Genomic DNA, 18197 nt, shown 5'->3' with positions numbered 1-18197 from the left:
CGTGAAAACGACAATTTTACATGTTTCACATTTTCCGACAAGTTTCTTTCGTTCTTTAAATGCTTTGAGTGTAGGGACGTAAGTAAATTCTTTTCAAAGTGAAATAACTATGATATATTTTCTTTTATTCTCGACTATTGTCTATTTTATAAAGTTACTAGCTGTCGCCCGCTATTCCGTCTGCGCTAATAACTAATTAGTAGCCTATGTGTTCTTCCAGATTGTGTTTTATCCATCCAACATTCACATTTATAATATTAGTAAGATCTGCAAGTTTACAACTTTAGCGATAAATTTAGATTCACCTAGAATAAATGACTTACATAAAAAAACTACATACTTCATTTTAAGTACATATAAATATACATAATATATATCAGACCAGACTCTATAAAAAGTCTAGAAAAGTCTAGAAAAACGTAACAACTACACATTTTGGTCCGAGATTAGTAATTTAGGTCTTTTACGATACACATGTATATTTTTAAGTTTGAAAGCCTGGAATAACCTATAGGAATGTTTCGTCAGTATTAAAAAGGCTGGGGGTTGGGCGGCGCCCGCCTTGACAAATTGTATGGGTCGTGGGCGGGCGTCGGCAGGCTGCTCCTTTCATGTCACGTTGCCCACATTCAGAGGTCAAAGGTCCATATTATTTGGGTTAAAATAACAATGTTTTAAGACGATCTTATGCAAAATGTAGTGTATCACAGAATGAAATAAAATTTATTACTACTTATAGTATCTTTTATTGCTAGACAAACTGTCGCCCGAAACTCCGAACTTTCCGAGTTAAAAAACAATGTTAGTAGTCTATGTGTACTTACAGATTATGTTCGATATCTATGTCAAATTTCACCGAGATCCGTTCAACCGTTCTGGAGAGACCTTCTAACAAACAACCATCCATCCATCCATCTAAGCATTCGCATTTATGATATTAATACGATTTGTAGAGAAATAGTTTATTAGTAGAGTTTAGTTTAGTTCGATTTAGCCCTTTTATACACACGCTGGCAATTTTTCTGATTATCCTGGCATAAATAATGTGCAGATGTTTAACAGACGAGTTGCGGATGATTATCATAAAAGTTGTTACAATGATTGAACGCAAAAAGCGATCATAAGCCGTATTGGATGATGTAGACCACCTCGTCGTTATGTCGTATCTTGAAAGTTTTACAGCTCGACCGAAACACGGAATGCTACTCGCGTTATTATCGACCTGGGCTGTTAATGTTATCTTGCTCGGTTCCATCTTAACGGTATTGGGCTACCTGTCTTTGTGACGGTGTCGGTTACCGATCGATCGAATTATTTAACTATTTAGTGTTTATATGATAACCAATGAACTTTAGAAACTAAATAAAATCATAATGATACTGGCTGATTTGTGAAATAAAACAAACGCAACTCTTTGAAAATAGAAATAGTTTAATTACCGAACGTTTATTTTGATTTTTTTTATTCAATAAAAAAGACCAATTGCAAGACTTCAACCTCCTTGTTCGTAACAAAGACAATTGGTTGAGCATGAGGGATTATGTGTGCACGTAAAAGTTATATTACTAAAGTAAAAATAAAAGAACAAACGAAATTCTTATCGTCTCAACTATCTAAATTGCATCTAAAATTTACAGTCGATACCACACCACATTCTTTGCAACACAACGCATTAAACTGATAAAGGATCAGCAAATACTCTGGGTTCAAATAATTTTGTGAAACCTCAAGATGTAACATTTTCAATCTCCCAAAAAAACATTTAGCCTAAACCACTCCATTCACGACCTTCATCCGTCGTAATAAAACCATCATTCGTAAAACAAGCTATAAACAACTAGAAGAGTAACATTGTCAATTAAATGCTTGTGTGGGTTTACGTACAAATAGGCAAGGCTACAATTAAAAGTTACGCATGTGTGTGTATTTAAGTTTTATATCGTTGATAAGGCTCAATAAAAAGTTGAATTTAAACACCTTATCGCCGTATCGGAGTAACGATTGGTGGTCGGTCCTTTTGGCACATAGCATTCATGGAGTGGGCGTTCGCACTAAAAATATTTTTTATACCAAATAAGTTTATTAATTAAACTTTTTTAAAATCCCATGTTATTAAATACATGTTTTGCTACAAAAAGACTGTCTTTGCAATAACGATGCGTTGTTATTTAAGCTAAAAGAGTAATTTATGACATTACTCTTTTGCGGCACATTTGTCGTTAAATTGTCGGTAACGTTTTATTAATTCACACAACTTGCAGTTCTTAGTGATATTTAAGACAAGTTTTATCATTAAAACGACAGTGTTTATGCTAAGATTAATTCTCACCGCTTTAGGGTGTGCAGAGATAATAATTTTTGATTGAAAAAAAAATATCAGGAATTTCTTTTTTCACAGCACTGTTTAAGATCGATATCATTTTATAAAAAAAATAGTTAGTAATTTTATGATTTTATTTTTAACTACTTAATTTTTTTAACGGTAACTATTCCGTCCGAATAAGTCTGTTGGTTTTTACTAGCAGTCATTGACTCAATGCTTTTACCTATGACGGATAAATAGATAAGAATCGGAATCCACTAATAAGCAAGTTTATTAGGTGCCGAACAGACTGGCAGTAGCCTTCCCGATTTGTATCACACACATTTTAGAAAGTGATACTTTGTAACTAAAGATTTTAATGCGTACATATGTATATCAGTTAAGGATGTCGTACACGGACTACTTTAAGCAGGTACACAGGTAGATTGCCATACACAGACTGCAGTTTGCACCCACTCTAAAAAAATGCAGACGGTCAGTTTTGTAGCAATCCGTGTGTGGCGGCACTTATTTGTAATTAAATATTTTAAACTATGGTACTAGAATGTAGACGAAATATTACCCGTAACATGACCCTAAGATGAGAAATAATTACTTGACAAAAATGCTTTAGAAGTGGCTGTTAAAAGTTATTAATTTATATTTAATAGAATCCAATCATATGAGTAATTGCTTTGATTATAAAACAGTTTACTCTTAAGAAATAAAACCGCTACTATTGTACAATATGCTAATGCGTTGAGACTATCCCTGAGTTTAACATACATTGAATTAAAACAATCAGCTCGAACGCGTTTATACGTAGCCCACCGCAGTGTACGTCAAATGGTCTTTAATGTCGTACAGGAGCGTAATACAAATACAAGAGATAATGCTGAGAGGTCGGCCTTCGGTATCTGCCGGCTACCGGCTACCGGCGGCGAGATGAAAGCGCGCTCAGATAGCGCTAAAACACTCATTTGTTTTGTCACTCGACCACCGACTAATGCGCAAGCCGTTGCCACCATCCGACAGGCATAGCATGGATAAGGTATTAAGCAAGGCACGATTAACTAGAGAAAAGGTTTTGTAAACTATCAGTTCGCACTGCAGAATCATTAATCATTAAACCATAGGTACAGAACTTAAAATTTTTGTGATTAATACTAGCTGTTGCCCCCGACTGCATCCGCGTGAAATTAAAGAAAAAAACTAAATTAGTAGGCTATGTGTTCTTCCAGACTATGTTCTACATCCATACCAAAACCTGGAACCTATCTATACAAACATCTAAACATTTGCATTTATAATATTAGTAAGATATTCTTTAGGTTGTAAAAGTCAACTAAAGAATTAAAATATGGCTTTCAGCTAGTGTAAAAATAAATTAATATAAAATTGTTCTCGGCCTTCATAATATAAAGAGCCTTATCCAAAAAGACGCGTTAACAATTACGAGTGCCTCGGTGGGCATTCATCAAGACTCGCCGTGGAATCTTAAGCACTGTACATACATACATACAGACAATGTCTTTAATTAATCCGATCACTTTTATTTTGTTAATTTATAGGCGATACTTGTAAGGCGATAGTGAATCGCCGCTTTTTATTCGCGCAAACATAAAAGTACATTGTAATGTTTATAGTACATCCTTCCAATATATTAATTTTAGTTCCATTTAATTTTACGTTAAATGTACTTTAACATTCGCTAAATGAATTTTGTTTCCTTTACCAATACAATGGACTCTCGATCTACGATATGCTTACATTTTCAAAGTTGACTTTCACTTTTATTTTTAACTTGCTTTTGCCCGGCGACTTCGTCTGCGCTGAATTAAAAAAGTATTTGAAACTGTACCCTTCACTCACACCCATCCATCCATCTAAATATTCGTATTTATAATATTAGTAAGAAGATTACATGTTTTTGTTCAGTCAAACTAAACATGAACATTTTCATTAAAAGGCATCTTTCACATTATAAAAATCGTAAAAAATCTGTTTTTTTTCAGTTTAACATTTAGATACGAGAGTCGTGTAGATTTTTTTTTATTCTGTGCATAAGTTTTTGGTTCATTAAGGTGTCGTGAAAATATACGATCAATCTGTCCACCACATTTACGTTAAAACACTTGAAAGTTTATCTAAACTTCTAATAATGGTCCAGTATTTCTCAGCCCCGATACTTTGGGGCGGATGAAGAGATAAACTTATGGGTTGTTGAGTGTTTTTTTATGTAAAGAGACCGATTAAAGGTGATCCTTTATTAACGGGTTATTTGCGTCAAATACCGGTAGCCGTTTGACGGGGCCGGAGACTGCGGCGATTTGAAAGGAGGTTTTAATACGTTTTATATGTGCCAACCCTTTAATAGTTTGCGTTTGTGTGGCACCGCTACGGAGCCATGCATCTCATTGTTGTTCGAATAACTGATAATCTATTGAAAATCGACAGATGGATTCTTTTTTATGAACAAGCCAAGTGTTTACTAAATTTTTGGGGATTATGAAAAGAGCTTAGATATCATAAACATTCTCGTACCTTTGCTTAGATAATATGTAATAAGTATTATGATAAAAACAAAGTAAACGACTAGAAATAATCTTAAGGAACAGTGAGACACATAGACTTTTCATTTTTATTTAGCTTGTATTGATTGACTGAACCGCAATTTGATACTACGGTTTAATCTTTGACGTTTTTTTATAACAGTTCCATATAAAAATTTACCTTTTTGTAATTTTACACCGAGTTCGGTGTTAATCTAAAACCCTTTGCACATATTTTTAAATAAAAAGCAATTATAATTCGCAACGCGTAATTCGCTGTGAACATAAAATAAGCATCTTTATGACAAACCTCGTCTTGGCGACGTAAAACGAAACGAAATTTCCCCAAACGGTGATCCGTGCTGTACTAAAGCGGCGAAACCTGACCGATCATTGTACTCCCATTAATTGAATTGCAATAATAACAGCGAGAATAAATTCTCATGAGGCCGATATAGACGGACCTCTAAAGAGCTCTTTATGCCAAACAAATCGGCCTCCTTTGAGAGCTTCAAACGAGCCGCCCCTACGAGCGAGCGCGTTTTATTTGTCGTTATTTTGTTTATCGCGGTGATTACGCGCCGGGGCAGATGTGGCACAACGAGTCTTGTCTCTGAGAGGCAATGCTCGACTTCCGACTGTATACATTGATTTTCTTGTCTTACGAAATATCTAATAGTAACTAACTACTAAATCAAACAGTTTAATGCTTTTTGTTATCTAGTGTAATTAAGGCACTTAAGATTAGGAAACGCTAGATTATTAGTATAATTCTAAAGATAATAATATGGGAATGAAATACGTATAGATGGATAAGTAAAATAGGGATAATCCCTAACATCAGACATCAACGTGATTAACCCAAAATAGTATAATAAAAAATCAAAATTATATTTATATTTAATTTAGAAATAATTTTATTTTAGTATTTCATCCAGTGTCATGTAAATTGTTTGGATGACAATTAATTACGTTGAATGAAATAGGTTGATTCATGACAAGGTATCGTAAATAATCAATCAGTTGTCCATTCTGTCAACTTAATGATCTTTGTTAATCTTTAATTTTACACAATAGTCGTGTGTAATCAAAACGATTAACAGACTCGTAGCAAACTCAGTACGTAATTAGTAAATTAGTAATTTTATTGTGTTATTTAATTGTATTTATTATTTGTTCGCGTGCTTTTGCAGTGTTCTTACTTTTTCATATAAACATTCAAGTTTTAAACGTTTCCTTAAGGAGAATCTGACGTGCATATTTCAAACGGTAACTTTTACCTTCTCATGAAGACTCAAATACTTTGTATGTATAGACACACTACGACAAAAATTAAGCCTTATAAATACGTTAACGTGGATCAATCCATCAATATGTGAGCATAAATGCGTAGGCGCGTAGTTGATAAAACAAATTGGCCGGTCTACGTGGCCCACAAGACCACCAGAAGCGTGGCTTTATCTATTTAATTGTAGAGGTCTGAACACAGCTCGGTTAATTGAGGCTCCCGCGGCCGAGCACCAGATTACCGCCCGATAGACAATTTACGACCAATACAGCCTGATAACGCTCTATCCACTTTACTCTTGCTTGTTTTATGTCTTTTTTTTTTACTATCTCACAGGCACGTGGTGTTAAGTGCGAGTGTACTTACTATTGTTCATTTAAATCTGAAACTAGAAGTATATTAAGAAACAAATGTTACTAAAGGCGACACTATTTTTAAATTCATCCAGAATGTTGTAATTTTGTGGGTATAAAATAAAATTGAAGGGTATAAATGCAATGCAAATGCTTGGATGGATGTATAGATGGATTTTTGATAGAAGGTATCTCTAGAACGGCTGCATAGATCGCGATTAAATTTGGCATAGATGTAGAACATAGTCAGTTGAGAATAACATATAGGCAAGTTATTTAGTTTTAAAATTAAAAGAATTTTCGCGCGGATGTAGACGCGTGCGGTAACTTGTATTGATTAGTTATTGAATTCGAGAAAACAAGGTTTTGGGTTTGGATTTCGACAACTTCGAAACATTTTAAGACTTACGGAATTCGAGCATATTACGTGACGTCACCGTCAAGTTTCTGTATTGAAACGATGAAATCCCGATCAATGGAATGTAAATAGATCTAGAAAACTGAATTGAACATCAGTATAGCTTCGCTCTGAATTTGCCGGGCGTTGTTCACTTCGCTACAAATGTATGAGCGGCGTAAAGTAAATCATACGTTAGGGATATGTATTATTACATTTCACTACAACCCCAGCCACTGCAAACTATCCAATTAACTTGCAGCCCAACAAATTACTGCCAAAGTATTTTGTCCCTTATCGCTAATGTAATAAGGAATAGGTTTTCTATGTGAGAATGTTACGTAAATATGACTGTAGTTGGGGTGACAGAACTAGGGTGCTTTTACAAAAGTATAGGATTAGTTGCAACGCCACGGTGGGCTTGGGGCTTAAGTTATTACGTCACATCCGTAATGGCCGCTAGGCCTACTGTATTGTTGCACATATCTGTAACATGTTACAATTGCCTATAAATATTTAGTAATTGAGAAACTTCTTCAGTTTGTCAAATGCAAATACGATGTAGGTAACGTTTTCTGTTTACCAGATTTACAAGAGGGTAATGTTTTTCGTGCGTATGTAAGTTTGTTTTTATGAATGTGGGTTTATTTTAATTTAGTTTAATTTATTCAAATAAAAAAATGTGAAATCCCTGTTTTGAAAAGCGGAAAATAGATGGTTCTATCTCATCAATTAGGGTCTGAATCAGTCGGGCCTTTTTTTAATTTAGTTTAGGTTATTTTAAAAAGCAGGTATGGCATAATCTCGACCATTATAGTAAATCCATCAATGGCTTAATTGTTCGTTAGGAAATTATTCTACTTTTTCTGGGTAAATTTAACGGTCACATTTGTGACTCGAGAAAAGGCTTAAGTAAATAGATATATTTTTAGTTAAATTTAAACAATTTAAATAGAAGAGTATAAGTCTTATTTATTGAATACGTTTGCGGTAAGTATTCGCGTCACGCCATTGATCGTAGTCTGTCGATAGTATCAATCGAGGGCGACAATGAGCGGTGCGCCCATTGGCCTGACGTCACGGGCTGGCCGGGTCACGCCCCACGTACCGGATTACTATGTCCGGTACGACAATACGAATGCCACATGCCCCAACGCCAATACCTCGACAACACGGCTAGCACAATTGTTTGGCCAATGTTTGACAATGTTTTTGACAAAGAGTAAGTAGGTAAAAAGTATTTGACTTGTATAGGTTTTGATCGTGGGTTTACACTGTCAAAACTCTTGTTTGAAAAAATACTGTTATCCCTTTCACCCTCTTTGTAAAAAATAGAGACGATAACATATGTAAACACAATCATCACGGTAGTGACGTTTCACGGTACGGTATCGTATAACACTCGTAATATGCAGAGACGGATTTCATATCAATAGCCCCTCTTTATCTTGTTTGTTCTGAGAAGATTTGTAATATATGTTTGTGATTCATTCACACATCGTACACTCGAAATTCACTGGTAGAAGATGAATTCTACCATCGCCATAAAACGAATAGGTTTTATGGTTTCGATAATGTCTACACAATGCGTACGGATCCCGCCGACGGCGTCCGACCAGTTTTTTAGTTCTGAGAACTCCAGTTGCGGCGCACGATATAGGCCTCCTAAAAATCGGCTACTAGAAAGCGGACCGAATTCACAACATAGCAGGTGCGTGTCCTACGTTTTTCATATAACTCTATATAGAAATGCTATTTTGTACTTATGCCAGTGTAATTTTCATTTTTTTATGCTTTTTTATAATAAAGGGTATTTACGGATAACTCTTTTATTATTTGCTCATTTCTAAATCCAAAAACTATGTAATAATTAAAAAAAAACTCCGGCTAAATATTTCTTAATAAATTTTTTGCAATATTACGTTTTTTATTACTCTACCATTTCTTTCCTTCTCACAGTATCTATTAAGTAATTGTGTTTTAGCTTATTTTACATTTTATAAATCGAAAGTAAAATAACAGGTTTTTGAGAATATAGCAGTTTAAATAACGCGTTATAAAGCTATATAACTAGTTAACCGGCCAGTTATTTTTGTGTGTATCGGGCGCTTGTAATTGCCTCGTGGCGCCGGTCTGCATCTCTTGTTCGTTTTGTTGTTCCCTCGGCCGCTGTTTTGTTCCTCGCTTGTTGGTTTTGGGAATTAGCATGTCTTATTAGCATAACTGTCTGATAACAGTTGATTGCTGTTTTAACGGCTACATGTGACTCGATTTTGTTGACTGCAGTAAATCGAATTTTAATTTTATAATTGTTTTATACTGATAGCAGTTTTTTGCAGTCGTATCTTATAAGATGTAATGTGACCTATACTATAGGTATAACTAGAACAAATAGTAAATATTATGTCTCGACTTTCTTTTATTTCACTCATGCAACAGACCAAATATAAAGTGTATTCGTTCTTCATAATAAATTAATAGTACTTATCTGTAGGTTATTCACAATTGAACAATTGTCGTCACCTTGAAATGCTTCGAATACTGATAGTAACAGATAAAAAAGATAAATCTTAAAATATAATCAACGTCGTATTAAAATAAATCAATAATATTTTCAACGAAGCGAAGACGTTCATAATATATGGCCGGTCGCCGAAATGGTAATATTGTTAACGGGGAGTAAAATAACTACGGAGGAAAGCAAAAGGAATACACGATGTTGGGAATTTCTCAATAAGCTGTGCGCGTGGGGCCGACGCGGGCGCCGCCCCGGCGAGCCACCGCCGCGCCGCCATCCATCCGTCTCCGTCGCACGCGCGCGGGTGGCGGCCACGTCGCGGTCACAGTGGCCACCATGGCCACTGCGGCTACCTTGGACACTTTGGCTGCTTTGGCAACCTAGCTGCCAAACAATTTAAAATTGTTTGTATATTATCTACTGCTGATTAAACGTTTCATTAATTATCTACTTGGCCATACTTTAAACACTATTTTCTTTGCCAATCTTATGTATTTTATAATATTTGACGTGTATACTACTTAGCAATATTATGCCATAAAATATTTAATTGGTCATACACAATTTATTCATTTTTTTCGATTAAATATAAGCAGAATAAAGTAATATGCAACACAATATGACGGATGGGACCCCTACCACGCGGCCACCTCGCGCGCCGCGACCTCTGAGCGTTTTCGTTAAAGACCAGACATCGCAGGCTATATCATTAATCTATTACGGCCTTACGGTGGGCTCGTGCATAAAAGATGTTTTTTTTTATTCATCGTTGAAACCTCGGTGCAACGTAACGAGTGCTGGGAACGATTTTCAGTTTTATGGCTCTTAATTAGAATGATTCGGCTCCGATGGCGACTAGCTGTCGCAATGTAATTATATAAACTATATCTGTGTATTTAAAGATGTCTATATTAATAGTGTTTATGGAAGAAAAGATTAACTTGCTTCTAACAAGAAGTTAGTGATAAATGTAGCCTATTAGTAACATGACGAAGACCTTTATAGCCTAACTCTATATGAAAAAATCCAATTCTTATTTATATGTTTGTTGAGTATAATAAAAAGTTGAAATACTCCTTGTCCAATGATGGCAACATTATCCAAATATCGTTATTCCTAAACTGGATTCGAACCCGCCCCCGGCGTCGCCGCGCCGCGCCGCGCCTCCGGGCCTACACGTATTTGTACAACTGTCGGCTAATTACATACTTTGAAAGGACTTTGACTGGCGATACAAATGATTAAGCTCTTCTTCATATTAATTTACTTTTTTAATTTTATCAAGACAATTTTGAAAAATTGTTTTCAAGTCATTTTTATTCAGTTCGTATTTTGTAAATATATTTTATTTTTTAATATGCAGTTCCATCTTAATTTACATATTTGACTTTAAGCAATACTTTTTTATCGGCGGTAAATTTTCGTTCTGCCTGCCCCCTCGTGGATGGATGATGGCGATGGCGACAAGATTTCCAATGGAACCCACCGGACCCCTCTTCACTTAGTTTCTGTATGACTCCAGAAAAATACTTCCTCATGTCTTCACAAAGATTCCGCAATAAGACAACATTTTATAACAGTCTTGATGTCTCGAAACGAGTCAAAGCTATTTTATGATTCCTGAATTTATCTATTTCTAGCTATAAAATTACATTGCATATGGTTTGACTTATGTTTGTCTATAACATGATGCCACTTTTATGGTGACACACGTTTATCAATATAATTATTTATGTCATAGTAGTTGTCGCCCGCGACTCCGTCCGCGCTGATTTAAAAAAAAACAACTTAGTAACTTATGTATTCTTCCAAGGTATATTCTATATCTTTGCCAAATTTCAGCGAGATCAATGCAGCCCTTATGGCGATACCTTGTAACAAACATCCATCCAAACTTTCGCATTTATAATATAATAAGATTTATGCTATACAATAGTGCATAATATTGTAAGATCTTATCATAGTATCATCAATAAAAACACATCCTGTATAGTATTATTACACGCTGTAGTTGCATTAACATGAATGAAGGCTTATAACTTGCCGTAACTATTTCGTTAAACACACAGCGAGTCAGCGAACGACTTCCCCGGTTATTAATGGAGCCTGTCGATGATTCCAAACCGGTCCGAAAAAGACGTAACCGACGGCTATAATTCTGACAGCTGTATTATGCAAGATAAATATCATTTATTGGTATAATTTTACACTTGGTTCTGTGTGCCCCACTTCCCCTGTGCCACAGATGAATTATATAAAGTAAATTGCAAAAATACCGATAATTTTACTTTGATAACGTGTGAAATTTAGTTTTGATATTTAATAATCTGTCAACAAAAAGCACGGGTGGGATTTTTTTGTCTTAATCCATTTACCTCAACTTATTTCTCAATAAATACGTATGATTTTTATCATTTAATTTTTTTCTTATTAATATAAATTCAAAAGTTTTAATGGATGAATGGATGGATGCATCTTCTAACAAAGATCTTTGTTAGAAGCTGCGTGGATCTCTCTGAAATTTGACACAGATGTAGAACATAGCCTGAAGAACGATAGGGATAAGAACGGAATCGCAAGCGACAGTAATTCGTTAATTAAAAAAACAACTCTTAACAAAAATCTAATTTTACAAGTATAAAAATGACATCTGTCAAATTGTATTACCATGAGCGGGAAAAAACGTTCGGAAATGTAATAATTATTGAACTATTCACTTTCAAATCATCTTGTGTGTTTGTAAAAGACGCCAGTAATATAATAAATCAGAGAAATCATAAATTAAAAACAAATTGTTAACAAGAGGTCGGAAAACATCGCAAGCTGTCCACAGGCGAGCCAGCGCCATTATTAAAGTAATTTAGCACTCTCTGAGCGCTGGGCTGCTCTGTAGACTGTGTTTGTTTTGCGGGCGAGAAGTTGCCTCAACCTATTATTACCGTCTCGTTATACTTTTTTACCGCCAGGAGTGGTCAACACTCGGCCATTCAAAATCTGAAATACGCTTTTGCACATTATGAAAATAAGTATTCGTTTACATTTCGCTTTATGCTCACATAAAATGGACATACGCTTATTTGTTGGAATACTCGTTTGAATGCGGCCGCGCTTTTGTACATAATTTATATTTGAATATGTTTTGTTTATGATTGTGATGATATTTAATACTTTACTTTTTTCGGAAATTATTGTCAAGTTTTGAAACTTTCACATTCGCTGACAATTCACTTTTAACCTGACAAATGTAATTTCTTTATCATTATTTTTTTGATGTCTAGAAATAAAAAAAAAACCTATTGTGTTACAAAATAGTTAGTATGTGGCATTTAAAATACTTTTTCTTTTCTGATTATAATCTCTTCTGTCCTATATATTTATTTAAAAAAAAAGATCCAAATGTTGTCAATTTCTTCGACCAGTGTTAACTGACCTCTCGCCGGAGGTGCGGACGCGGAATCAGTAAAAACATGTTATTATTAATAATAATCTCACTTATTCAACTTATTTCAATACGAGTATAAGGTTATCGGGAGATCGATTCTTAGAAATATTTGACTTGACTTAACTGGCCGTTGGGTTAATGTTTAAATTATAATCGTTAACCACCCACGTTGGTAATAAACATTTCTTATAATTTAAGAAATTTCTTAATAAGTATGTCATTTACCGTGAGTTTCTGAGACCAATATTCCCATTTAAAATATATTGCTGTCTCTGTTTTGTCAAAGATAATGATGGAGATAACGATATTTTTATACAGAGACTTTGATCTCAGAAAACGTTAAGTGAAGTGAAGTCCATTCATGTTTGTCTGATTCGTGGAAACAATTTTTTTTTTTCGTATAGACACTAAGTTAATGATATTATGTTTTCTTTAATGAAATGCTTTCGAATGCATAAGTATTTAAAGGATAATTATATATTACTGATAATTGTCAGATAGATTGCACTGGATTACTGTCTCACAAAAAAGTTACGGGAAAAATTGAAAATGTAATTCTTTTTCTACTTCTTTTATTCTTTTCTTTAACATTGGAAGTAAGACAGTTTACCTATAATGTATGAATGTGGATGAAACAAGAGAACTCATCCATGTATGCTTAAAAATTGTGTTTATATTTCTAGAAGACTCTATGAGAATATTTAAATTTATTAGATGTTGGTCAATTCAATTTAACGTTTCTGTGTGAATTTTGTGCTACTGTTTTTTAGATATTACTCTTTATTTCTACGTCTTCATAAACCTTCCAACATCTAATACCTATACCGATATGGCCATCCTTTCCACATCCTCACGTCAGGCTAATCTCGCCTTGATTCATATCATACTAAAGTTCATTTTTCTCACCTTCGTAGGAGCTCATCTATAACCAAAGTCAACGGATGTTGTCAAAGTTGCTGTGGCCCAATCCAGTGCCTAGTGCGCCAAGAGATCCCCACTCAGACCATTTGGTTAGTAGACATTTTGATTTTTAACCTCGAATATAAGACGTTTTATTTTATTTTATTCATCGCAAATCCAACTCAAAACATTGTCTACAATACATCACAAGTTTCGCAATCAATGCTGAAACTTTATATAAAACCTTTTTGGATATAAACTCATTGCTTTGTAAGGCAATTTTATGTAATGCAGAGTATCACCAAACTTGGTATGACAATGAATGCTGAGAAGTATGAAAGTAAAAATGTTTTGAATAAAGACGACTCGCTAATTTACAATATCATCAATAGTTTGAGGTTATAAATGATAGCAAACAGTTGGCAACCAGCAATTTAACAAACACCATTAGACATCAAATTAAAAAAACAATAATGTAACGAATCAACCGTCAAAATAACTCATGTTCCGATGACGCCCCTAACTAGGCCTCTTAAGCTTCGTTTGGATAACTTTTTTTGGGGCGCCAAAAAAAATTGATGTTCGAAATCATAGCGGCAGATGTTAATGATTCTATTATTTATGGTTGAGCCTTGTCTATTATACTTTTTTTTTCAACGGTTACCTATCGGTAACTGGATGCCTTTAAACGGGAGATCGTTCGTCCGTGTAATTCTGTGTATTGTTGAAAACGATTAACAAATAAACACGAACATTTTTTACACAAATACGGTAAAGTTTAACATCTCTATGGGCATTTCGGTTTTGTGTGCGACTGAAAATTATATTCGTCTATTAAAAGAAAGACGTCATCAAACTACTGAGATTTTGTTCTTTTTTTATTTCATAAGGTGGCAAACGAGCGAGCGTCCACCTGAAATCGCTGAAATAGCGAACTTACTGTTGCCCATAGACATACGCAATTGCATATGCGTCCGCCTACCTTTAATCGACGGAGGAGAGGATGCACAGAAAGAAAATATTTTCCCTTCCCATGCATCCTCTCATCCGGAAAATCCACTTCCACTTCCCATCCTTTCCTTATAAGAAAAAGATTGGGAAAGGAAAGGAGGCTAAATTAGGCCTCCGGAACGCACACTCGTCAGATGAAACGCGGAATTGCATCCACTTTACGCCTGTCTTCTGTGGTATTTCACCGGGGCAATTCGTGCGAAGATGTTAAAGCGGACTCTACCACTGTAAAATTAAATGATTGGTTCCTAAAATAAAAAAAAACTAGGCGTTCTAGACCAAATATTTGACCTAAGTACGTAAAAGTTTTATCAGAAAAAATTTGTTTTAATAAAGTGAATAAGCACTCATGTCCTTTTTAACAGACTTCAAAAAGAAGGAGGAGCTTGTCAATTCGTCCGTATCTTTTTTTAATAGTACAAGGTGGTTAATAAGCAAGCGTCTATCTGAAAATGCAAGCAAGAGCAATATATCTGCCTATATCCATGTGCAAAAAGGAAACTATGAATTAGGTGTACATATACCATGTCGTTCATATAGCATCATGTAAAATGCAAAAAATATGATGCACGCATCAATGCGTGGTATATTTGTAAAGCATATCTGACAGCCCTGTGTATGAAATGAGCGTTAATTACTATAAACGGATAGGAATAATCAGAGTTAGAATTCTGATCGCGGATCGAGGTGCTCGGCTAATTCATTAGCAATCTCACTAATGGGCAAATACCTAACACATGTTTCAACAACTCTCAGCAGTTGATTTATACGTTAGTCCACAAATAAGGCAGTCAACATACTCACCAGCTTGGCGCGAATCGAATCATTTCGTTTGATGGATTTGGTGCAAATGATTAAGAAAAAATCGTATTTCAAATATAGAATTCATAATTATATGCGGCCATTTACAAAATTCAATTCGTTTTTTTTATTCAATTATAAAATTGTGCACGTTCAAGTTGACTTATTTGTGGTTTAAAAAAGTTTATTTATTATTTATGGTGTTCGAATTTGTCATTGATTTGTAACATTAATTAATGAATTATTCGTACATGACGTTTTATCTTGTATTAAATTAAGACCAACAATATTAAATAGCAATTTGCGACATGCAAGATATCCAACATAGAATTGATTTTTCTTTGGTTAAATCTTTGATTTTTATTCACGTTTCATATTAATTGAGACATATCGAACTTAAGTATTTATGACCGTATTAATAATTTTTAATATTCGGATGGAATGGAAGTCTATTAAGTATTTAGCCATTAGTTGACTAAAGGAGGTTTTCAAAAACATGGTTTGTAAATTTGGCACAAACATTCTCGTATTTGCTAAATTATGATAAATTTAACCCTTTCATTACCAATATACAGTTGGCATGAACTTTGACCACTAGATCCGCTTTCATAAAGGTTATGGATGCCTCATTTACATCCCGCATAAGTCAAACTTACAAAAGGAAAGCTTTCTCGATTCAAAAAGTACATATCGTATTCACGTTGTTTTAACCTATGGTCTATGATTTCCAAGCATATTGATGTGCTTGGCATGAGATTATTTTAAAATCTCGTTGGCTCCTACGTAAATAATCGTAACTCATAATTTGGCAATTTATTTTTGTACTTTTGCAAGGAGAAAGCAGATTGTAGGTTACTTATGTGAACATTTTTGCTCTACTAATTCAATTTTAGTCTTTTATACAAATTAGTTTTATTAGTACATACTTTAATATGTACTACAAATAACTCTTTGAATAATTAGTAGTTGTGAATTTCTTATTGCGATAATAAATTGTTTTTATAAAGGGTTTATTTTATTTACAGCCGGTCATAGAATTTTATGAGACTTAATGCTACCTTGTAAGCTTAATGTTTTATGTTTTTTTTTTTCGAGTTTAAATATTTTACCTTAATTGTAATCCCCTATAGATTAAGTATTATTTAAACTTTGGTTTTTCATTCTGGTTAATTCAGTTGTCGAAAAATATTTCATGTTTATAAAAAGCTTTCTATTTGATATTGACAAGTGTGGCCTGCCAGTATTTTGTTTTGTTTCAATTTGTTTCTAAAATCACCAGAGTCTATCTACCTATCTTAATGTCTATCTCACAGCGTAACAGCCTTAGGCGCCACCAGTCATCACATCAAGGTGTCTGCAGCCTAATTATATAGGAGAAAAACACCTCTCCAGCCCAAATATTTGTTCATTTCAAACATCCAAGTAAATTAACACCTAATTACGAAATAAATAAGTATAATTTTTCAATAGCACAAACAAACTCGTTATGGAGATGAGCCGGCTAGAAAAACTCGCCTCTCAGAATTGGCGTAAAAGCGACTTAATTACGATATGATTACGGGTTCGTTCCCAAAAAAAACAACAAAACTAACAAGCGTTTGTGTTTGATAATTAAGGTAATAAATAGTTATATTGTCGTTAGACAGCTGGTGTGCCTGTATGTTTGTTTATTGCTCCACTATTTTGACATATGCCGTTTGAGTCGATTGCACGGATCGTAGGAAATTATTTCGACTATCATTAGTTCAGGTGGTTGGGAAATAAAAAAAATGCCAATGGATTATGGTTTTTAGACATTTCATTCCGACTTTTTAATAAGATAAAATTAAATTAATCATTTTAAGATAAACGAAAAAACATAACCTAATGTAGTAATATTAAATAATTATAAAGACCAGTACAATAATTGTAACGTAAACCCAACGAACAAAACAGATTTCTTTATAATATATCTATATTTACTAAATCTTTTTATACATAATCTTTTCTTTTTTCAACACGCAATCTTCCAGTAATATTAATATAGCTATCGAGCAATACTATTAATATGCTCTATCAAGCCAAGAAAAAGTATGTTATTACAGGCAAGGGAAAAATAAGGTCGTGATACCCTCAGCTACTAACCCATCAATATCCAGGCCAATCAATTACTGGGACATCGTAAGTCTATTGCGATCACCCCAGCGCACGACCCCTTGCCATAGACCCAAGGGATTTGTCTATGTTATGTTATACTCTTAAAACCTCCTTGCGTATGCCTTTAGTGGCCAGAGTCAATATTTATTTTTTATTCTGTAAGATATGTAATTGAGTCGTCGATAGGATATGATCGATAACTTTTATTAGAAATGCTTGTGGAAAAATATTATGCTTCTCGATCGAACTTTTATCAATCTTATTCATCGTAAAAAATATGGAAAACAAAAGATCTAGGATTAGGATAGGACTCTATCTAGAAAATTAGTAAATTATGTCAAGGTTTTCGCAATCAATTTTCACATAGAGGCCCTAATTGCGATAATTATAAAATAATTTCCTTATTAACAAGTGTATTTTATTGTCAATTGTTTTTATAATTGCTCCGTATGTCCGCAATGTTTTTTTTAGGAATAGATCGATTAAAAAATATATTT

The 18197-nt window shown here is 34.2% G+C and overlaps 1 protein-coding gene across 7 annotated transcripts in view; it reads left to right on the top strand.

Moving 5' to 3' along the window:
* The window catches only part of LOC106117828 (optomotor-blind protein), an 84612-nt gene that overhangs the window by 44981 nt on the left and 21434 nt on the right, over nt 1–18197 (top strand). For 4 of the 7 annotated variants that reach the window (XM_013312285.1, XM_013312290.1, XM_013312289.1 and 1 more), the window contains one exon: nt 13767–13862. The exons of the other annotated variants lie outside the window; for them this stretch is intronic. In XM_013312285.1, the coding sequence (XP_013167739.1) occupies nt 13767–13862 (96 nt within the window). The remainder of the gene's footprint in view (nt 1–13766; nt 13863–18197) is intronic. 7 annotated transcript variants of the gene reach the window in all.

Source organism: Papilio xuthus, unplaced genomic scaffold (genome assembly GCF_000836235.2).
Source record: "Papilio xuthus unplaced genomic scaffold, Pxut_1.1 DF827679.1, whole genome shotgun sequence".
In the NCBI taxonomy this organism is placed as follows: Eukaryota; Metazoa; Arthropoda; class Insecta; order Lepidoptera; family Papilionidae; genus Papilio; species Papilio xuthus.
This window is presented reverse-complemented; position numbering and strand designations above follow the sequence as displayed.